Here is a 23,994-nt window from a genome sequence, read left to right as displayed (position 1 = left end):
AACAGTTCCAACAAGAAAAAAAGGTGGGAGGCGGCAAAAAAGGCCAGTGTGCAGATGACACAAAACTTTTCTAAGTGGTGAAGACCAGAAGGGATTGTGAATAGCTCTAGAAAGATATCTCCAAACTTGGAGAATGGGTGGAAAGATGTCAAATGTCTTTCAATATAAGAAAATGTAAAGTGATGCACACTGGGGCAAAAAAAAAAAATCAAAACTTTAGTTTTCAGCTAATGGGTTCTGAGCTGTCTGTGATGGATCAGGAAAAAGATATTGGTGTGCTGGTGGACAGCTCAATGAATCTCCGGGCTTAAAAGGAAGGTGCCTTACAATGACAGATGCAGGGGAGGGCTATCAGGAGACAGGCATCTAGTTGTCTCATGTGCTCCCAGAGACATCTGGAGGGGCCCCTGTGAAATACAGGAAGCTGGACTAGATGGTCCCTTGGCCTGATCCAGCAGGGCTCTTCTTATGTTCTTATGTAAAAACGCCTAGAGTGCAGTCTTCTTGGCAGTAGAGGAGCATACTAAGCTATCATGCTGACATTTTTTTCTGAAAGGTCAGGGAAGTACCCAATGCTTCCAGCGATGTGTAGGATGTTAGTATACATAGTTCTATTCACTTGGAAACGGTTAGAGAGAAGGCAAGACTATGCCATAATAAATAGATGAAGGCTGCTTCAGGATTTGAAAACAGTCTATCTACAGCAGTGGTCCCCAACCATGGGCCTCCAGATGTTCTTGGACTTCAACCCCCAGAAATCCTGGCCAGCAGAGGTGGTGGTGAAGGTTTCTGGGAACTGTAGTCCAAGAACATCTGGAGGCCCAAGGTTGGGGACCACTGATCTACAGTACACAATTAGTTGTTGCAGTTTGATTCCTCTTAAATTGCCATGGTTTCATCCTATAGAATCGTGGGATTTGTAGTCTGGTAAGTAGATCTGACTTTTCCGCCAGACAAGACTTACACACTCGCTTAAACTATAATAGAAAAGTCTGAATGACCTGAGAGAAATATCTCAAGTACTTCACCAAACAACAGATCCCAGGAATCCAGAGGATCCAGAGCTATTATTGTGAAGTACGGAGACACCTCTGGACTCTTTTTTTCTTTATTAGAAAAGGATTCCACAAACAATGAATTAATTTTTTTTTTGTTTGAATTAGGAGTTCCTGAGCTTCAACCTCGTAATTACTATTTAAACTACCACTGAAAACAAATGTTGTTTGTTTTAAAAGTCCCAACAAAGGGTTCAAATCAATGGGTCTCATTCCATTATTAGAGCAAAGAGCTTCATGGCTGAGGCCAGGCCAGGTTTTTTTAACTGTCAACCCTCAAAATAATTCAAAAGGAAAAAAAAAATTAAAAATTCAATTTATTTTGTAATTCCCTCCCGTCCTCCTCTCAGTTTCATTGTGCAACCAGAAGTATCAAGTTCAGCACTAAAGCAAATTAATTGCTGGAAAATAAATTGTAGTCTGCAGATTTTTTTTAAAGGTGGGGATGAAGGGCTGCAAACTGCCATCTTTATGCTTTTGAAATTTCATTTCTGGACATGCTCAAAAATTGGCAGCTAAATTGAATGTATAGTTCAGCCTTACACAGACAGAGATAAGACAAAGAACACCAAAGGATATATTTGTAGTGTTTGGCTCTCCTGAACTCCTCAATCACGTTTCTGGCATATTTGATCATATCTCGTATGACTTCTGCCGATGGAGGCTCGTTCAGCTTGCGGATTTCCAGCTTATCTTTGTCCTGAGGGAAGAGTTGTGAGGGAGTTATCAGAGCTCTTCCAACCGATGCACAAAAAGCAGCTCTGCTCAGGACCTGAGAATAGCTTTAAAACACAAATATAAGCTGGCTGGATAGCTCAGTGGTTTAGATATCTGGCTGTGGAGCCAGAGGTTGGGAGTTCAATTCCCCACTGTGTATCCCAGAAGAGCCAGCCTGTGCAGCCTTGGGCAAGCTGCACAGTCCCAGGGCACCCCCAGAAGAAGAGAATGGTAAACCACTTCTGTGTATTCTCCACCTGGAAAAGCCTGAAAAGGATTGCCATAAATCAGAATTTACTTGACAGCACATACTATTATTATTATCATCATCCGTACATAATAAGCCAATACATTTGGGAAGAGCAGAGAGAGGGGGGGGGGGGTTTCAGGCTCTTTGGCCATGTTCTGAAGGTTGTTCTTCCTCACGTTTCGAAAAACCCACAACAACCATTAGATCCCGGGCGTGAAAGCCTTCATGAATAAATTAAATAAAAATCACATACAAATTACATAAATTTATTTGATTTTAAAACAATCAACTAAAATGTTTTTTCTTGCAACAGACTGTGGACTAATACAGCTACCCCTCTAGAACTGTAAAACCAACACTGGCCTACTCAGATGGGACCTTTTTAGTCCTGCAACATATGTTTGCAGAATTTATAGAGAATTAGACTTAGAAAGTAGGGATTTTTTTTGACAGCTCCATGTACAGTTTTCACTTCATATGTTCTTCTTAATTGGCAAAAACTAGGTGGGATAACAACAGTCCATATAAATCTACAGTCTACTTTTTTGTTGTTGCAACCAGTGAAGGACCGAAAAGTCTTATATCTCAGATGTGACATATTATGATTCTTAGTGGTTTGGCCTGAGCATTCCACCTACATGGCCAGAACTCTGCACTGCTTTCAGCGAAGGTTGAGGAGGTGACAAGAGAGAAAACAATGTTTCCTGGGGAGATGGGAAACGGATGTGAGATTCTGGGAGACACAATCCTCCCCTCACAAAAACCATTCCCACCTCTGGTTTCCTCTCTAGGATGAAGTGTGGGAGACAAATTTGTTTTGATAAAGTTATATCAAAACACAACATCAAGTTATATTCAGTTTTAAATACTGTCTTTTAATGATAACCACCATTGTATACCAGAGATGGTGACAAAGTGCCAAAATGGAGGTTCATCTTGGTTCATGTTCATCAAACTTGATGACCGATGAAACAAATTGCCTCCAGTGACCTGACAAACAACGAATCAATTCGTCATTCATTGGGTCATTTATTTTATTTTATTTTTTAATTTTGCTTTCCCTCCTCTTGCTATGCCCCACCGGGCATAGCAAGAAGAGGGAAAGCAGGGATCAAAGTGATCCCACAGCAACGCTGCCTTACCAAAGGCTGCCAGACTAGAGGATCGCTATGATCCCTTTCCCCCTTCTCTTCTTATGCCCTGCAGGGAATAGCAAGAGGAAGGAAAACAGGGATCCAAGCCATCCCACAGCCCCGGGGGTGGAATTTCCTTCGGACAGGCTTTAGCAAGCAGCTGAAAGGGAAAACCCCTCTCTGCTTATGCCCCTGAGGAACAGCTGATCCACAGGGGCATAAGCAGACAGGGAATGAAGAGAAGAATATAAAAGGTTTGTATTCATTGCTTTGTATTCGTTGGAGTCCCTAGACCCCAAGAATACAAAGCAATAAATATCTGATGACTCAGGGATATTTAATGAATATCCTGATTCATTTTTTATATTTGTCCCCATGTCTATTGTATAGTCATTGTTTTCAATATTAAATGTTGTCTCTCGTTGTTAGCCACCTTGGATCCTTTTCAAGGAGAAAGACGGGTTATGTATGTATGTATGTATGTATGTATGTATGTATGTATGTATGTATGTATGTATGTATGTATGTATGTATGTATGTATGTATGTATGTATGTATGTATGTATGTATGTATGTATGTATGAATGATTGATTGATTGATTGATTAATTAATTAATTAATTAATAGCTCAGTGAGTTGGGTGGTGCTAGGAGTTCAAATCCCCAGAACAAGAGCCAGCCTGTGTAGCTTCAGCAAGCTGCAGAATCTCAGTGCACCCCCAGAAGGCGGTACTGGTAAATGACCTCTGAGTACTTATATGTAGACAACCCTAAAAAGGGTTGCCATAAGTCAGAATTGACAGGACAGCAAGCAACTATTAAATTAAAGTTATAATGGAAAGCTGATTTTTCCCTCCTGGATTCGAACAGCCATAGTTCTAATGGTTCAGCTTAAACAAATCAGAAAACGAAGCTTGAAATGTTAAGTGTATCACAGCTCTTCTTTAAGACTTCACAGTAGAGACACCAAAGAAATATTAAATGAAAAGGATGAAAAAAAATTGAAAAGGACAAGGAGATAAGGAAAGTGCCTCATCTCTGCAGTCAAGCTGCCATCAATCATTATAAAAAACTATAGTTACCTTTTCTTTAGTAATACACTCTCTGCAACCACAGGTAAAGAAATAGGAGTCCCTTAATCGATCGTTTCTATCTTCTGTAGGATACAACAGGTCAATGTAACTAGTAAAAACCTAGAGAAGAAAGGTAGATCATGTTATAAGCCTGCACAGCTCAATGCCCACAATTGCATTCAGTGCCTATAAGCCAAAAATTCTGACCTGCTGACCCTTGATTTGAGATAACTGTGTGTTGGAATTTGCTATTTGTTTGTTTCTCCCTTCATGCAAATACGTATACAAACCTGAAAGATAGCCTCTTAGCAGGAAAAAAAAATCAGCCTTGGGATTGTGGTTTATTGCATAAGGAAAACCCCATTATTCGTAAGTCAGATTTAGCCACTGTCTGTTGACAATTTGCAAATCTTAATTTCTTTGTGTACTATTAGCTAGAGCTGGATGAGATCTCCATTTCAGTTCCTTTATTTTTTAATAAACCTGTTCCAGAACTCACAAATTGTTAGGATAATAGCACCCTTGCATGCACTAACAATGGATATCAGTGAGAGGGGGCTTTACAGCCTACTGTGGTTGTCCTTTGCTACTAATTAGGTTCATAAAGTTCTTTGCCTGCTTCTGGTACTTGAAGCAACCCCACCCCTCTTCCTGTTTGTTTGCCTTGCTTCTATTGTTTTGTTGTTGTCAGCTTTCTCCCCCTCTGACCATCTTCCAAGTAGCAATCACGCAGGGGCTCATTCATAGTGGTGTCTCCATTCTACCCTCCTTTTTTCTCTTGACTGTAACTACAAATGATAACTGTAAGTAAAGAGACAATTTCCCACTTTAAGTGCTTCTAGAGTGATTTTATTCTACCAAGTGCTAGTTGGTGTAGAAAAAAATAGGGAGGGTGCTGATGAGACTGAGCTGATCTGTCCAGGTTTCTGTGATGTTATTTTTTTTTCCTACTTCATACTCTACTTACTAAAAGAGAAACAAAAATTCCCCAAAATAAATGTCTATATGGGATGGAAAGAACTGGAGATTAAAAACATTCAAGTGCGGCAGAAAACTGATTTGGAAACTGATTTGTTCATCGAGACCTAAGGCTTTGGGCAAGTTGGACTGTTAAGACTTGTCTTAGTTGAATTAGGTTCCTGCCTGTTGAGAGCATGAATTAAGGTCACCATCTCTTGTTCCAGAGCAGTATCCGGACAGCTCAACAGGTTAAGGCATCTGGCTGTACAGCCAGAGACTGGGAGTTCGATTCACCACTGTGCCTGTTTGACAAGGGTTGGACTTGATGATCCATAGGATCCCTTCCAGCTCTGCAGTTCTGATATGATGATGATGATGATGATGATGATGATGATGATGATGATGATGATGATCTCATCAGATACAATATGGTCTTTTCCATACTTGGAACAGCTGTACCTATTGAACTGGGCCATTAGGACTAGAAGATAATTTTATTTCCAGTTCATTTTTTTTTACATTTATAGGTAAAAGTAAAGGTTCCCCTTGACAATTAAGTCCAGTCATGTCTGACTCGAGGAGCCAGTGCTCATTCCCGCTTGTAAGCTAAAGAGCTGGCATCTGTCCATAGACATCTATGGTCACGCAGCCAACATGACTAGACACGGAATGCCATTACTTTCCCACCAAGGTTGTCCCTATTCATCTACTCGCATTTGCATGCTTTCGAACGGCTAGGTTGGCAGGAGCTGGGACAAGCAGTGTGAGCTCACCCCCGTCACGTGCATTCGAACTGCTGACCTTTTGACTGACAGCCTGGTGGCTCAGCGGTTTAACCCGGAGTGCCAACCACGTCCCCTTAAAATTTATATCAGCATGCAAATGTCTCTGGATTTGTTCATGCATACATGCACACACATGTGCAAAAACACACAGGTACCACAATTCAAATATATATGCTAAAAAAGTCTTGTGTTTATTTGATTCCCTATAATATATGATGGCCATTTCCAGTATGCTGAGTTGTCATTCTTGTTCACGTTCTTGCTGTTCCCCACGTTTTCTGTACAGCACTGAGTTTAAAAATCTGCCTGTTCTTTTTTTTGTTGTGTCCTTCACCTTCTCTTAACATGCCCAGGGTAAGCTCATGTTAATTAGCAGTTGTTTGTTTTTATTCTACAGTGAATGCATCTCAATTGTTTATCTCCAGGCACAAAATATGAGACCCAATTTAAACATTCTCTTTCTCCCTCTCTCCCTCATTCGTTCACTCTCAAATCTCTCTTTCTCTTCCCCTCACCCGCCATTCACACAGAGTCTAGGAAATTTTGAGAAGTTGCAACAAGCTTGAACCATAAGGTGGCAGCATAGGCTACACCACTGACTATAAATGTGTCACAGTTCTGCTAGTGTGAACCTCAAAAATATAGTGTAGTAAGAAATGTTCTATCTCTACATTGACACTTCTGTTTTCTTTCCCTTTATTTTTACACATAATAAACATCCTCAATCAAGTATAAAGCATTCAAAAGAACATCTCGGACAAGGCTGACTCAGCCATCCATTTTTTCAAGGTAGATAGATCGAGTACCCAGCTCTCTGGGGGGGTGACGGGAACAATGCGTAGGCTGCATAATTCAATTGTAAACTGTCCAGAGAGTGCTTTCAGTGTTGTGGGGCAGTGTGAAAGCAGCACACTTTGCTTTGCTTTTTGAATAATGCTTCTTATTACTTTAGTTGGCTACATGTCATTTCTTGCAGTTTTTAATTCTTAAACAAATTAAACAATTTTAGAACAAAACAGATTAATGAACTAATTTCATAATTCTCCTAACCACTGACTGCAAACAAGTTCTTTTCCTCTAACTATCTGAAGTGAATATGTTAGGGCTAATATCAACACTTCCAGGCTCAGAGTCTGATGAGGACTTTCGGAGAGAGATTATGATAGGCTGTAGTTCCAGGAAATAGCCCTGGATCAAGTCTTGATTGTAATGCTGTGTGGAGAGGAAGAAGTGATGGGCAGGGCTCCAGGGTTCACTTTCCATATTTTAAAATCAACCTGATTTCACTGGTGTCCACCACCACCACCACCACCCCGGCAAAAGTCATAAATGGGATGCAGGGAAGGGAGAGAGGAAGAGACGGGCCATTAAGAAGAAACTGCCAATGTGCCTTGTACATATTCAATGGGAACCCCATCTGTACAAAATGCTACCACTAAGTCCCTTTTGCTTTTACTCACTTACCTCATCTCCAGGTTCTATTTCCTGAACAGCTCTGACTTCAGCCACTGTCCCTTTATAGGTAACAATCACATTGGGGCAGCAACTGTGGTTCATAAGTGCCACACTGACCAAAGTAAAGGGGAAAAAAAGAAGAAGGGTGTTTATTGTTCCATGAGCAGAAATACTAAAACCAACAGCAAGGTGAAAGCCTACAGGACTTATGCCAATGCCAAGGATTTAATACCTCTTGTTAGGACAATTGTAGCTGGGAAAATGAGGCTCCAGGGACATTCCCAATGCAGTGCATGCTTATGAATCAGCAAAAGCTCCTCATTAATTAAAAAGAAAAAATACAAGAATATCCATGTCCTCTCTTTTCTGTGATAGTTCTTAGGTCGATGCTTGCAGGAAACCTGTGCCTGAAGATTAGGGCAAACTTGCTGGAACAGAAACAAACTGAAAGGTCTTATGGTAAGATATTCTAGATTGGGAAAAAAAATATTTGGGTGATGATCAGAACAAGAAATCCTCTCAATTAATCACTATCAGACAGAATTCAGTGATCAATGTGCACCTCTACATGCATTCTCCTCTTTCAGCCTCACAAACACATAAACTGTACTGATATGTATTGATATGCGTGGTGGTGTTGTCATTACAGCACTGGTGAGGGTCTTAGGAAATCCAGGTACGGATCACCACTCAGCCACGAAAATCCATGGGTGATGTTGGGCCACTCAGCCTAATTTATTGATTATTGTGAAGATAAAATGGGCAAAATAAAACTATGTATACAGCCGTGAACTCAAAGGAGAAAAGGGACAACAGAACTGAGCCCCACAATAAGTGTCTATGCTCACTTGAGGAGTTTCGGAGCTCTAATCCAAAAAAAGGTAACTTTATCAAACTCTTGAGACTGCCATGCGTTGGTCAGATGTGTCACTACAACAAGCTTTCCAAGTTCGGTATTGCTATCTTGACCAGCAGCAACCTTCCAGAAGCTCAAGCAGAAAGGTCTTCTGAAGATTACTGAGTACCTTTCCAACCAGACAGAATGTGCATGCCACCCCATGCATGCAAAACGAGTGCCTTGCCATGGATTTATGGGTCCCCGCCATTGCACGTAGTACCGTATTATGGCAAGATCTTTGAAGCAGTGGCTCCCAACCTTGGCTCCTCAGATGTTCTTGGATGAAAACTCCCAGAAGCCTTCACCACTAGTTGTGCTGGCCAGGATTTCTGCAAGTTGTAGTCCAAGAACATCTGGGGATCAAAGGTTGGAAACCACTGTTCTAGGGGGCACACTGGAATGATTTGCCATATTGGCTCATCATAACACTTCCATAAAGGCAGACACAGTGGAATACAGAATGCTTCTTTAGACCACTGATCTGCCTAACTCACAATTGTCCACACCAACCTTCCCCAGCCTGGACACAAGCACACTCCCCCTCCCACAACATTTTATATTACAGTTTCCATCATCCCAGGCCACTGACCAAGTTGTTTTAGACCATGAACAATTGGCGACTAGAAGATCTAAAAGCACCTAGGTTGGGGAAGGCTACATTCCACAAAGCAGCATTTCCCAGCTTTACCTATAGACAGACCTTTCAAGGCGTGAGTTCTACCACTAATCTAGCACATCCATCACAGGAAGAGGGTTCCAACATCAATCACTGGCACCTTCAGCTAAGGCGATTGGTTAGCAGGTGATTGAAAACACCTCTGCCTGAAAGCCACTGCCAGCAAGTGTAGACGGCAGAGGGTTAGTTGGACAAACAGTCTGACTTGGTCCAGTGCAGCTTCCTCTGTCCTGTGAATCCTATTCAGTCCGGCGATAGGGGAGCAGGCAGGCTCTACAGACATATACACTGAGCAAGAGGTGGGAATGTTCCATAGTGTTCCAAGAAGTAGGAATGGGTTGTCCAATTGTGCAAATAAGCTGGTTTTTATATGCAAGTTCTTGGAAATGCAACCCAGAGGTAGTTTATTGGAGATTAGAGGTGAATGTTGTTGATGTTGTTATGTGCCGCCAAGTCACCTCCAACTTATGGCAACCCTACGAATGAGTGATCTCCAAAACATCCTGTCCCCAAGTGCCCTACTTAGCTGTCAACCAAAACCTGTGGTTCCTTTTAGGAATAAATCCATCTCATATTTGGTCTTCCTCTTTTCCTGCTGCCTTCAACTTTTCCCAACATTATTGACTTTTCCAGAGAATACAGCATTCTCATGATGCGCCCAAAGAATTGAATATAATATTTAAAATGCTTACTCTGGGAATATTGCTGATCCCAAGTGTGAAAGTTCTTCATCTTCAATAGTGAAGCCATTGCAGTTAACCTGTGAGAAATGGAAAGTGAGATGGGAACCCTCACAACTCAGAAATCAAAGTCAGACAGCTTGCTTAGCATTCCATGGCAAGTAACCCCTATTCCTTCATGACCTACTGATTAATCTGATTAGAACACTGCTTCTTCTTAATCAAGTCTTGCCACTGAGCTACTAGCTTTACAAGAAGGGAGATCAAAATTTATTTACAATCTAATTCTGCAGTCACAGATTAAGAACTGGACAGCCGAGCTGAGCCACAGAGGATGGTATCGGGATCCAGCAAGCAGGTGTTGCAGCTGACGAAAGGGGAAGATGCCTGCATTGGATGCTGTGGTGGGAAGGAAGTTAAAGAAGCTAAGACACGGAAGTAGAAATGATAACAAAGACAGGAATAAAAACAGAAAAAGGTCCAGCTTCATTTCAGGAACATAACTACTCTCACTTTGCATAAAAATGACAACTATGGTCAGCTTTGTGTTGCAACACAAATACACACACAACAGTAATCACACAAACAGTTTGCAACCTTTGGTGGAATGCCCATCATGCAAATGACTTCATGCCCAGTGCTGGACACCCTGTCAGAGTGTACAAACAGCTTGCATGATTGCTGTTAATGTACAGGCTATTTTCAATAAGAATCTTGCTAATACTGTATTAAGATATTCTCCTGGTAGAAGTATTCAGCTGCATTTGGTTGAAAGAGTAGGAAACTTGGCTGTTTTCAACAGAGAAAAACATTCAAATTCATACTTTATGTTTCTGAGTGTGAACAAGCAATAATGTGATTGTTCATGCTTCTGTTTGCAGAGGCACTGGGATGCACGCAGCAGTCTGAGGATGACATGCACTATGGTTAAATGCATGCAACACTCATACAAAACCTGGGAATAAAGGAAATAGAAATGCAATGCTCAAACAAGTGATGGGGGGCACAGTGTAGCCCCTTCCAAGGAACACAGTAAAAAAAAATGGAGGTTGACTGGGAACCACTGAACCACCTTTATACAACAGCGCTGAAACTCTGCCATCTGGCTCTAGCCTAACCTCCCAAACAGATCCGTTTTATTTCATTTTATCCACCTTACTTGAGCAAAAAGGACCACAAGAGCTGCATTCTCAGGATATTCCATGTGTTTGGAATAGAAGTGATGAAGAGCCGAGATGTCGTTTTGAATCAGCTCCATCTTTTCATTGTCAAGCTGATCCAGATCTGCAAAGGAGATGAAATCCTTTTTTCAGTACAAGGGCCTCGTGGCTCGTTAACCCCACAAAGTCAACTTCAAAACAGGGGGTCCTCGAAGAAAGGCAATCATGAGAGCACCTAGTTGAATGGCAGTGGGAAGCAGTGGGAATAATTCTCTCCACCCCAGAACTTGTGAAAATGAATGACAGCTGAAAGCCCCTGCTAACTAGTAGGCTTCTGCCCTTCTTCTTCCCCTTTTCATGTATTTGTAAGTACACCACTGAAGAACAATAAATGAAAACAAATTATCTTTGTTTTCAAATAAATGCCCTTAGTGCTAAAGCACAAAGTTAGTGAAAAGCTACGCACTTCCAAGAAAAACAGATCTTTAAAGTGTTCAAAAGGTTGTCTATTCATCTTTGTAGAGCTGATCTGATGTTTGCCACCTGTCTTTCAGCATTCTAGGACTGTGCTTATTCCAAAATAGCTTCGCAGTATGAACTTTAAAAGATGTCTAGTATGACTGGTAATAAATCTTCCATTTATTCAATAATAATATCTACCTGTAGAGTTCTGGGCTACTGAAATACTGCAGTTTTAGAAGAGGTAGTTGTGTTAGTCTGTGCCAGTTTGTCAGGCCTAAAACAAAAGAAAAATAAAAAATAAAGAAGAGAAATATGTTGTGTCACCTTAAAGAGACCTGTATTATAATGTGAGCTTTGGTGGACAAATTCATTTCCTCCAACATAATACAGTAGATAGAACAGACATCTGAGGAAGTGAACTTGTCCACCAAAGCTCACATTAAAATATAACAGTTTTTCAGGTTCCACAACATTTATGTCTTTTTCATTTTTCTTTCATTTTTGCCTAAAATACTGCAGAAAACTCGGGAGTGGAGTCGAATATCGGCTCCATCACATTGATTTAATCAGGAATATTTTAAAACAACTATCTTAAAATACATATACAAAAATCATCTGTATGTCTCTCATCTGAGACAGATACACAGAGAGAGAACAACACCCAGTGATTTGCTAGATGAATGGTATATAAATCAAATGAATGAATGAATGAATGAATGAATGAATGAATGAATGAATGAATGAATGAAGAGTCTATCCGTCCATCCATGTATTAATCAGAGTTTTAATTTTTGAGTTCATGGTGCTGTGGCTCAAAGATACCTGAACAGGGCTCATAATTCCCCACTTCGTCTAAAATGGTATCAATTACTTTTCCTTTAATCAGCACTAAGCAAGAGAGCAACATGAACGGAGTAACATAAGAAAGTGACTCTGCTGTGCTGACAATTCTTCTTTGCTTAGTCTTATTGGTTGCTCAACTTCTAAATCTGCCTGGTGGGGGATAAACTCCCTCCCCCAACTCTGTCACACAAACACACACATACACACACAAAGCAAACAAGGGCCTCCTCTCCTTCCTCAGTTCACTTCTAGAGTCGGGGAAATCACAAAGGACATGTCAGATTTGACTGGCAGTGACAGATATGCAAGGAAACACCGGAGGGCCCTGCAATTAGCCCCAAAGACACTGTCACTATCAAGTAATGGCACCATCTCTGACTTGATGCCCCGGTAATAATGCTAGGCTGTTTTAAATTTGGCAACATTAAAATCCACAAAAGTCACCCTAGCTGCCAGAAAAGCCAATACGTACACAGAAACAACATAATGAATGGCTTGGAATTTTAATTCTCTCTTTTCCAAACTTTAAAACCTTTTGGGTTCCAAATTAGGGGGTGGGTGGGCACTATATCTTCTGTTCTTTTGCTACTAGAAAGAGTTGGATTCCAATATCTGCTGGTAGAAGGAGTGGGCAGACCCTGCCTTTCCTGCCCTCCTTCTCCCCACCAATCTCTAGATGCTAGGAGACGCTCCTTCAAGGATGAAGAAACCCTGCTATAGTGGGGTAGCCAGTATCACAGGGGTTAAGATGGCAGGAAACATAGAGGCAGCAGTTTCTGCTTCAATTAGAAGGCGTGCCCATCTATTTCAATGCAGTTCTCCCTTTCCCTTAGTCTCCTGCACCCTAATTTAATCAACTTACTAGGGCTACCTGATCTTCAGTAAAGCTTTTAGCATGGGCTTTAGGGGCAAGTAGGGAATGGAAGCCTGCCTTCTTACTTATTTTGTATACTGTGCATTCTACTAATCTGGGCACTTTCCAACATAATATGATATATAAGGATACAAACCCCACGAACCCAAGACAGTGGTGACAAATCGGGGGGGGGGATCAGCATACATCCCAAACAAGAGCAGTTTAGCAGTTCTCTAAAAAGCAATGTGCTTAAATGCTTTCTGAATACAAGGACCTGGGACACTTCCACCAGTAGCACATTCCGTAGGGAGGTGGCCAACACTGAGAAGGCCCAGCTCCCAATCATAGCCTTCCTGGCCTCCCTCAGCGGTTGGGAGGTACATGTTATACGGATGGTAGATTTAAGGTAGAAGTGCTCCGACAGCCTGCAGTATCCTTCTGCTTATTTCTACTTACGGGACTCAAAGTCTTCCACAGATAGGAGTTTTTCAGACTCTGTTCTTTCTGGGTGTGTTTTCTTATAAAAGAAGAAGAAGAGAAAGCAAAAAGAAAAAAAGAAGAAAAGGAACATTTTTTTTAAAAAAAATCCACCACATATTTCACAGATTTATTCTCAGAATTGTCATTTTTAACACCTCCCCAATCTTCAAAGATTTCAGATGACTCCACGAACAGCTTTCTAAGTATAGATCTGCTGACATCTTACATCACATTCACCAGCCATAGTTCCAGAACTCCTACGACAATTTACGCCAACACAGAACAAGTAATTTTAAAAATCTGCCATTTGTTTTAGCCAGAGACTCTCGGAAAGCAACTAAGAGTAGCAAGCAGTTAGAAGGCAGACTTTGCTTTGAGGAAAGTGCATAATCTCAATGTTGACAGAGTTAAAAAGCAACACTCCAGCATTGGCCTAAGGCCACTTCTTTGTAAGCTTGGCCATTAAATGCGGGTTTGCAGGTGGCCCAACAGCTGAGGTTCAGGGACTCTGGTTTGCATATTTAGCTTTCATATGGCATCTAGGGCTCCCTCCCACTTCCCTGCAAGCTATAAAAGCACAAATTTATTCCAATGACTTTTTCATCATTAAACATCTAATTTTGTTTGTGAACCACCACTAGACACTGCTTTAATTTTAAAAAGGGAAGAGAAAAGAAGCATGGGAGGTGGGGAATCAGGCAGACCACCACCATCCCAGCAGGTTTTCAGAGTCCTTTCTCTATACTGCATCTGGGTCACCCTTGTCATAGAAGCGCTTCTCAAGTGTACAGATCTTCTTCAAAGGCCACTGTTTGGGGTGGGGGAACTGCTTTTTTTTTTTAATCATTGCAAAGTTGGAACATTGCAATAGCATATGACACAGTGACCTTGAAACTTGCTGGATCACTCTTTGTTTCCCTGAAAACAAATCCGAGACACGTTTCTCCCAAATGCCAATTTTACAGCGGAAGGAACCTCCAGGTCTCCTGATATTGGTGGGGTGCCTTTTATAGTCCATCCGCACACCAAGCTCTCTGCACATGTCTTTGGTTGGGGTTCTTTATGCTACAGCCTCAGTTATACAGAATTTCTGCTTTGCTTCCTACAACTATCATTCAAACACAGGAATGTGAGAAGGTGCCTTATACTGAGTCCAGACCACAGTTCTACCCAGGCCATGACTGTCAACTCATCTGTTCAGGCTTCCAGGAAAGATTCTCTTCCAGGCATACTTGGAAATTCCTGGTATTCCCAGGTGACCTCCCATCCATGTTCTAACCAGGACCAACCCTGCTGAGCTTCAAAAAGGGTGGTATGATGTTAGATTGTCTTATGTTCCTATTCCAAAAGCATGTTAAAGCAACTCCCCTCCTCGTTGGCATACTTCCAGGTTGGTTTTAAGTGTTCTTGATTGTTTGCTTTCTGATGTTATTTCATCGCATTGAACGTAGACTTGTCACATTTAGAGCACACCCACTGGGCTTAATGACTGGTAAGGAATTAGTATCACATGATAAGTTTCTCTTGTGGTCATTGTCACTTCCAGGATTTAAGTTACATGACTAACTTAAAAAGCCTATCAATTTTAGCAGGTCCAGTCCATAAACAACCAAGACCAAAATTCAATTGCTAATATTGCACAGAGTAGACACAATAGACTGATTTATGTAAGTGCTGACTTGTCATACAGTAATTGTTCTAGTGGGGCTGCTCTAGCTGATACCAGAAACTGCATTTAGGACATAGTCAGGATCTAAACCACTGTTTATATCTTTGTGCAAGCTAACTTGTATTTTGGACTTTGCCTCTAAATTATTGTATATTATTTTGTAAATCTAACCAAAAGCACAATTTATGAAGCAATGTAGGGCTTCAATAATGCACCCATAACATCTTGTAATAAATGAATATAACAATTGGCTAATGGTTTTGGCCACTTTTACTTTAGCAGGTCTATGTATTAATATGCATTACTCTGTGTATCAATATTGGTAAAGATTTATTATTACTGCAGATTTTAGCAAGGGAGCCGATCACAGAGGTATAGATTACATCCATTCTCATCCACTTTCCAGTTTGATTCACTCCAATTTTTGAAGTTCAGTGTTAAGAACAAAGAACCACATCTTCCATTGTAGTTCTCTTTCTACTTGGAAATGATCAGGCCGGAATAGGGGGCAGTTTAGACACAGGCTTTGCTTCCTCCTAATGGGAGAAAGCCTTTAGGAAGCCTTTTCAGCCTCACCCTTTTCTGCCTCGGGAATGGGGGTCTGCCTAACCAAGTTAGTCAGTAGAATATACGTGCAGGAGAAGGCCACGCTGTGGCATGAGGGAGATAAGAGGGTGTCCCCTCCCTAATCCATGCATAGAAACAAACTAGATGGGCAAGTTTGATCTTTATTGAAAACTAGCTGTCTTCTATCACACTTGAGGGAATAAATTAATCTAGAAGGTGCAAGGCAGTTTGTTTGTTTGCTTGTTTGTCTTGCTAACACAGCTCTGCTGGAGCCAGGGAATTCAAGATGTTCAGCCATGTGCATCTGCTGGTGCTACCCACCTGACATAGGCATCTTACTTCACCTAATGGCAGGACGAACCTCATACTGTATAACATCACATTCAAAGTGAGAACCTGACCTTAGAGACCTTGGACTGTGGAGAATGTGGCCAAATAGACTGAAAAAGCTGTCCCTCACTGATCTGATTCAAGAAAATTGAATTATGGGCAAATCAAGCACTGGAAAGTAAAGGTTCTACAGTTATCCTAAGGAGAACGGCAGTGTTCCCATCTTTGGGTCCCCAGATGTTCTTGGACTAAAGAAGGCTTCACCGTTAGCTGTGATGGCCAGGATTTCTGGGAGTTGTAGTCCAGGAACATCTGGGCACCCAAGGTTGGGAAGCACTGGTCTACAGCACAAGAAAGAATTTGCAGTGCTTGCAGCAAGAAAACAATGGCACAGAAAGAAAGATTGCAATGTTGTGAAAAATTTGGCAGGAGCATTTTGGTGGAGAAAAGTAATGGATGACACTGGAGAAGCAGTTTAGAATGCAGAAAAGATAGGGGATATGCAAGAGCTTATCATACATACATGTTGTAGAATAGGTGTGGATAACTTATAGACCCTCAGAGACTGCTGCACTCCAGCTCCCATTATCCTCCACTACTGGCTCTACCAACTATAGCTGATGAGAGGTGCATTCCACCAACATCTGGAAGGTCCCAATCACTCTGGAAACATGTTTAACTATTACTGATTACCAGAGCAACTGTTAATCTACAAAAACTCAAGTTTTTCAGGAAAATGTTTACTGTAAGGCTTGGTCTCTTCTCTGGCTCATTCTTCTCCACTTCTAAAACCAAAACAAATCTGGACCAAAATCTCACTCACCTGCTTGGCAAGAATCCTTGCCGTGAGCCTCACAGTCTCTGAGGGATTCCAGTTGTGTCCAAACACACACATGGCAGAACATTCCAGCTTGTGCATGGGCCAGTCCTCTTTCTGGAAGGTTAAACAAAAGGAGGAAAAACTGAAGATGTGTATTTTGTACATAGTTAGAGGCTGCCATGTGCCCCACCAAAGCTTAGAGGTCAAGTGAAGTGTGTTTCCTTTAAAACAATAAGATGACTCTTGCTTAGATACTCACTAACTATGGAACAAATCTGAAGACAGAGTTGGTTTGAGCATGATCTGATAACATATTGCAGCTTTTAAGAAATATAGTGAGGGGGAAAGGACAAGTGAAGTCACCACAAGAATCTAAAAGACCCAAGAAGCTGTCATGGCCAACGATCACCAACAGGTAGTGCTATTGTCCTTAGTGTCACCTGGCACAATGACTGACCAGATGAGTCCTAATCCCTATTCTCATATGTGTACAGAATCTTCCAGTTCAACCCCTGCCAATGCAGAAAATCCACAGCTAAAGAATTTTTTGACCAAGGGCCATTCAACCTGTTTACAAACCTTCAGCAAAGGTGAGACACACCCTGAATGGGTCCATTCATCTATGAAATATCACTCACCATCATGAACTATTTCTTAATGCCAATTCCAAAGCTCTTTCCTTTAATCTAAATCAAGTGGTCCAGGCCCAACCCTCTAAACAGCAAAGAATTGTGCTCCAGCTTCCACATCAGAACCCTTCAGATGGCTATCACATCACCTTTTTATCTTCTCTCCAACTCATACTTACCCAACTTGTCAACCTTCATAGAGCTTGGTTTCCAGATCTTTTGCCATCTTTGTCAACCTTCTTTGGAAATGTTCCAGATGTTGATATCCTGCTTAACTGTGGTACCTAGAACTCAACTCAGGTGAGGTCTGACTAAACCAGAACAAAGTGGTACTATCATTTCCCTTGATCTGGACACCACCTATTGACTCAGCCTAGAATCACATTTTTTTTGCTTGCATTGCATGGCTTTTCCTCTTTAACTGCTGTCAAATTGCAAAGGATGTAGTCTACAATGGGTACCAAAGGGTCAAAAGAGACCCCTAAGACTCCCTAGTATTTCCCATCCCTTGTGTACTGAGCTTGCTGGCCCTTTCCTCTCTGTGTGTAAAATTGAGGCTATTTCTCACAGTCTTGACAACACATTCCTGGGACCAAAGAAGGAATCTGCTCCTATGAAATCTTCAGTGATATTCAGTGATGCTCTGGCCTTGGACTGAGAGGCTGAACACCACAGCTGGTCTCTCTCATCTGTCACAAAAGTTTCACACTAACTATAGACCAATAATTCATATGAAGCCATAAGAATAATTAGCTCCAAGGGATCTTGAACAAAACAGTCAATCTAAAGTTAGCACTAGAACACCTTCTACATGTCACTCAAACATCAAATGGATAAGCACTGGGGGGGGGGACAGCTCTCTGTCCAAAAATGTTCCCAAGAATAAGAAACGCTAAGATCTAAATAGGCTAGAATGTAACAGAAACCTAAGTGGTGGTGATCACCACTGACTGAATGGAATAAGTGCATTCAGGACAAATGGTGATAATCCAAAAACCTGATTGCTTACAAGTTATCGCCCAGCAATCTCCATTTATATTGTCCAAATAGCAATCATAACAGATTAAATAATGCTGAAAAAAATCAACTGAAATGTGACTGAGAGGGCTTTATTTCACATCTACAATGCGCATACACGTCTCTCAGATCTGTGAGAAAGACCACGGCCCAGAGACACCCAAATAATAGCCAAGATTCCTTGTTACAGAGCTAAACTGTTAAGAAGGGTAAGTAGACAATAATATTCTTAAATTTAACCTACAGACTTGACTTCACAGTGCAGGCGCGCGCGCGCGCACACACACACACACACACACACACACACACACACACACACACACACACACACACACACACACACACACACACACACACACACACACACACACACACACACACACACACACACACACACACACACACACACACACACACACACACACACACCCCAGTTAAGTAAGATGCAAAACTGGCAATGCCACTATGTCCTTCCAACAGCCTGTCCTGACCCTTTTATTCTTTAAGCATAGTTAATTAAAATTTTTCCTCGGGCAGAATCCAACTGAGTTATGTGAACCAGTAAGGTGGTTAAAGGGACAAGATATGGCTGGATTTTGCAAAACAAGATAAAAGCCCGGAACATTGCAGGAATAGGAGAGCAGTGTCTGAGTAATACCTGGCATGGAAACACTCTGACAGAGGTCTTTTTAGTGATCACAGCAGGACCGCGTTTAACATTCTTTCCCACAATTTCTCTAAGCTGTTTGACTGGTAGCGGGCAGCATTGTTCTAGCCAAGTCCCTCGTGTTATACTGATGATAAAGAGTAGATTCAAGAGGGGGAAAAAATCATGCAGAAAATATTTTCCTCTGATTTAAGGATAGCATAAGAAAACTTTGGAAAATAAGTCTGCTAGGAATTCCTTTTTAAAACAAACATTTTTAATTAAAAAAACAATAATTAAGTAGAAACATCCTATACCTCTTCAAGGCTTTCCAGATCAGCCCCCAATAACAATCAGTATGCTATAAAAGAAGCCTATGGGATTTTCATACAAAAAGCTACAGAGTCTGAGGGACCTCACAAATATGCTAGGCAAACCTATAGGAGGACCAATTCAATGGCAAAGACCACTTAAACCATATAAATAAACCTACACATTATTTTCATGTTGTTCTAATAGGTCTGTTTGGTGACAAACTGTGGTCAGGGAGCGCAAGGTTCTTGGTTCCACATGACTCTTGTTCACAAACAGGTGCTTTCAAGGGTAACAAGTTTGACTCATCAACCCTAGATATTATTGCCCTAGAAAAATTGAACTGAGAGCATGTTTCTGATTACCTTTTTCCTGACTTCTGTCAGTTTTAAACTGTGCTGACAGGATACATTCATAGTCAAGAAAATCAGAAGCACACCTTGAAGGTTGAAAGGTAAGATTTCTATTTAAGGACTCTTTCAAATTTGATTTGATTTCATATTGATAACCAGAGCGGCAGACCTGTTTTGTAAAACAAGTAGTCCAGAATCTTGTACAATATGTAGCAACATTAGAAAGCTTAAAATATGGTTGTTGGTGCTTTTACTAGAGAAAGCAATACCCTGTCAGCTTGTTACAGAAAAAAGAGAGCTGTGTTTTGAATTAAACCAGGAGTATAGCTCTGTAGCAAAGATACCTTGCTGCAGAGCCAGAGGTTGGGAGTTTTATTTCCTACTGTGCCTTTTGTGAGCACAGCCAGCCTGTGTGGCCTTGGGCCAGTTGCACAGTCCCAGGGTGGTGCCCCCTTTGGAAGAAGGGGTGGTAAACTGCCTCTGATGGTTCTTTATCTGGAAAACCATGAAAGGGGTCACCATAAGTCAGAACTGATTTAATGTACAGATTATTATTATTATCATATATACTGAATGATTCTTCGTAAAGCTCTGGAAAAACAACAGGCTTTTTCAAGCACTAGAATGAAACAAAGAGACAAGCACAGGGTTATATTCATCAGCTTACTAAAAATTGAAAAGCTGTATCTGAAATAATAGCATTCACAGCTAAGAACCTGCCTCATCAGATCTACACTAAAAAAAATGCTGTACTCTCAAAACACTTGTCTGCCATGGTATCAGCAGTTAGTTTCTGTACTTGGGGGAAAAAAGAGGGGGCTTACATCTAAAACTCTTTAATTTAGAATTTATGATGGTTATTTTAGAAGCACTGTGAATAGGTATGCAACTTCTCTGAATCCAGTTAAGGAATTATGAAGCCAGTTGTGAATGGAATACAGTGGTGCCTCACATTACAATGTTAATTCATTCCAGCGAAATTGCTGTAGAAAGAAAACATCGTAAAGCGATTTTTAAAAGCCCACAGAAACGCATTAAACCCGATTAATGCATTCCTATGGGATTGAAACTCACTGTCCAGCGAAGATCCTCCATAGCGCGGCCATTTTCGCTGCCTGTGCAGCGAGGAATCCGTCCCAGAAAACAGCAGGCGGCCATTTTTTTTACCCGGTGGCCATTTTGAAACCACCGATCAGCTGTGCGAAAATCTTCATTTTGCGATAATCGGTTAGCGAAGCAGGTAACCAACCGATTATTGCAAAGCAAAAAAACCCCATAGGAAACATCGTTTTGCGATCGCAAAAACTTCGTGATGCAATTTTGTCGTTAAACGAAGCGTCGTCTTGCGAGGCACCACTGTAGTTTGTAGATACTCCCCAATTCAATACCCCATGATCAGAAATTCAATACCATTGTAATGCAAATCAAGAAATGGAATGGCTGCAATGGTGATAGCCTAGCATTTCTTCGTAGGCATCTAGTTGCTTCCCTCCCCAACTCAAGCAAAAACATATTTGTGACAAGCTGCAATTTCTCTTACAAACTGGATCGATAACAGCAAGGAAGAAGAGACATCAAGAGAAGCTTAGGGTAGAATCTTGGAGAAAAGGAGCTGCAGGAAGAGGAGGTACGAAGCCAAAGTAGAGGCTTTGGTTTGGGAGTTGTGAGAAATCACAGAGTTTGTACTGCACCTAAGATCATTATTTTTAAAGAGCCAATATCACCTACAGGTACCATCTTAAAAGTTATCTCCCCATTTTCTCACAAAGAGAAAAAAAACATATTGTGTCCAGTTCTGGGCACCCCAATTCAAAAAGGATGTTGACAACCTGGAACGTGTCCAGAGGAGGGTGACCAAAATGGTCAAAGGTCTGGAAGGCATGTCCTATGAGGAACAGCTTAGGGAGCTGGGAATGTTTAGCTTTACAAAAGGTTAAGAGTGGACATGATAGTCATGTTTAAATATTTGAAGGGATGTCATGTCGAGGAAGGGACATGTTTGTTTTCCATGGCTCCAGACTCTAGGACAAGGAGCAATGGTTTCAACCTACAGGAAAAGAGATTCCACCTGAATCTCAGGAAGAACTTCCTGACAGTCAGAGCTGGTCGGCAGTGGAACAGGCTGCCTCGGAGTGTAGTGGAGTCTCCTTCTTTGGAGGTTTTTAAGCAGAGTCTGGATGGCCATCTGTCGGGAGTGCTTTGATGGAGTTCCTGCACAGCAGGGGGTTGGACTGGATGGCCCCTCTGGTCTCTTCCAACTCTGTGATTCTATGATTCTATGATTTCTTCTAAGTTCATATGCAAAAAGTAAAAGTAAAAACAAAGAAAACATGCTTTTCTCCCACGTCCATATTGAATACAGTTGGCAAAAACTAGTATTTATCAATTAAGCCTGCTGGATAGCTCAGTGGTTTAGGTATCTGGCTGCGGAGTTGGGAGTTCGATTCCCCAATGTGCCTTCTTAACAAGGGCTCACCTTGATGATCGACAGAGTCTCTTCCAGCTCTGAAGTTCTAACCTCTTTGGTTGCCAAAGGTACCATAAAACCGACACTGAGGACTCAATATAAAATGATAACCTATCACCTCAGCAGGGAGAAAAAATAATTAGAATTGTATGAGTATAGATCACACACACACACACACATCTATATCTTTATTTGTATCCATATCTACATCTACATCTTTTTCTGATGAACCAAGGGGAGGACTGGTATGCTTAACTCTCTCTCTCTCTCTCTCTGTGCATGTGTGTGTGTGTGTGTGTGTGTGTGTGTGTGTGTGTGTGTGTGAGAGAGAGAGAGAGAGAGAGAGAGAGTAAGAGAGAGAAAGAAAGAAAAAGAGAAAGAGGAATCTTGGCCTTTTCATTTTATCAGAGCTCTGAAATAGACATTTCTACATGTCATCAAAAGTTAAGTGGGTAGTAAAAGTCTCTAAACTCAGATCTAACTTTTCCCCATCTGTTTAGTATGAAGAAATGTTACTTTCCATGGAAGGTTAAAAAAAAAAGAGAGAGAGAGAGACACTTGCCATACACAGTAGTCCTACAAGTTAAATAGGAAGGCACTAATGTCCTTGTCCGTTTCAAGACAGAACTGCTGAGCCACTAAAAAAATCCAGATGTGTTTGAAGAAGATAAAGATGAAGATGCGATAACACATTGTCTGCACAGCACGTACCGTCTGCAGAGACCAGTTTCCAAAGAACATCATGCTTGAAGGTAACTTTGAAACAGAATTCTATGTCGGCCACATTCTCATAGTTTCATACAAGTACTTTGGAAAGATTCCTCAAATACGCTCGGAATGTATTCTGCCAGGCAAGGAGCAAAAAGCCAAGCATTTATTGTTGATTTAAAAAGTCAGTTAAGTCAGCTAAGAAACAAGCCAATTAGTGACAAACTCCTGGACTGCTTAACTGATTTATTTAACAGACTGGAATTCATTAGAAAACTACACTTCCTTCTTGACAAGATGTGATGGCAAGCCAAGAACCTGTAATAGGATTCTGGACTGTTCCTCCTCCTGGCTCACTGGGAGGAGGGCTGAAAAGTGCTTGAGCAGGGCCCTTTCGGTGCATTCCAATTTGCTACTTCATGCAGCTTTGAACTTTGGTTTCCCCTTCTATGGGAACACCATCCCCATAAGATTAGGAGTGCATGCAGAATTTCAGGGATTTTAGTCCCCAGCATCTTCAGGTAAGGCTATAAAATCTCCATTCTGAAACTTTGAAGAGCAGCAGCCAGTTGCATGAGGCAACTTTGTGTGTTTTTACTTCTGCCATAATTACCTATGTCATGGTGGGTGGAACTGAAGTTCTGGACAACAGATTTCAAGATGGGAAAACTGTTTTCTACCATTCTGTGCTGATTAGAGCATTCTGTGTGAAAGGTTTACGCATTGGGCAGCTTTATATAGCACCTAAAAATAATGGCATTAAACAAATTTGACTTCAAGCATCCCTTTTATCAAATTATTTTGAATGTTGTGTCTGCTTTTTAATTTTGAAATAAGTTTGCCGACAGCATTTAAGACTGAAAAACACAAGTACAAAAACTCTCCTTGGACAAGGATCCAACCGCTTAAAGCAAGGGTCCCCAACCCCTGGTCCGCGCCCCTGTGCTGGTCTGTGGCCATGACAGGACCGGGCCACAGAGACAGCTCTCCCACT

The 23,994-nt window shown here is 41.3% G+C and overlaps 1 protein-coding gene across 1 annotated transcript in view; it reads right to left on the bottom strand.

Moving 5' to 3' along the window:
• Window positions 1-23,994, bottom strand: part of SMYD2 (SET and MYND domain containing 2) — a 45,102-nt gene that overhangs the window by 11,323 nt on the left and 9,785 nt on the right. The window contains exons 3-9 of the mRNA XM_020808675.3: window positions 16,872-16,982; window positions 13,459-13,519; window positions 10,841-10,965; window positions 9,694-9,761; window positions 7,437-7,539; window positions 4,237-4,347; window positions 1,635-1,755 (exon numbers count right to left, since the gene is read on the bottom strand). Of these exons, the coding sequence (XP_020664334.3) occupies window positions 1,635-1,755; window positions 4,237-4,347; window positions 7,437-7,539; window positions 9,694-9,761; window positions 10,841-10,965; window positions 13,459-13,519; window positions 16,872-16,982 (700 nt within the window). The remainder of the gene's footprint in view (window positions 1-1,634; window positions 1,756-4,236; window positions 4,348-7,436; window positions 7,540-9,693; window positions 9,762-10,840; window positions 10,966-13,458; window positions 13,520-16,871; window positions 16,983-23,994) is intronic.

This window comes from Pogona vitticeps, chromosome 1 (assembly GCF_051106095.1).
Source record: "Pogona vitticeps strain Pit_001003342236 chromosome 1, PviZW2.1, whole genome shotgun sequence".
Taxonomy (NCBI): Eukaryota; Metazoa; Chordata; class Lepidosauria; order Squamata; family Agamidae; genus Pogona; species Pogona vitticeps.
This window is presented reverse-complemented; position numbering and strand designations above follow the sequence as displayed.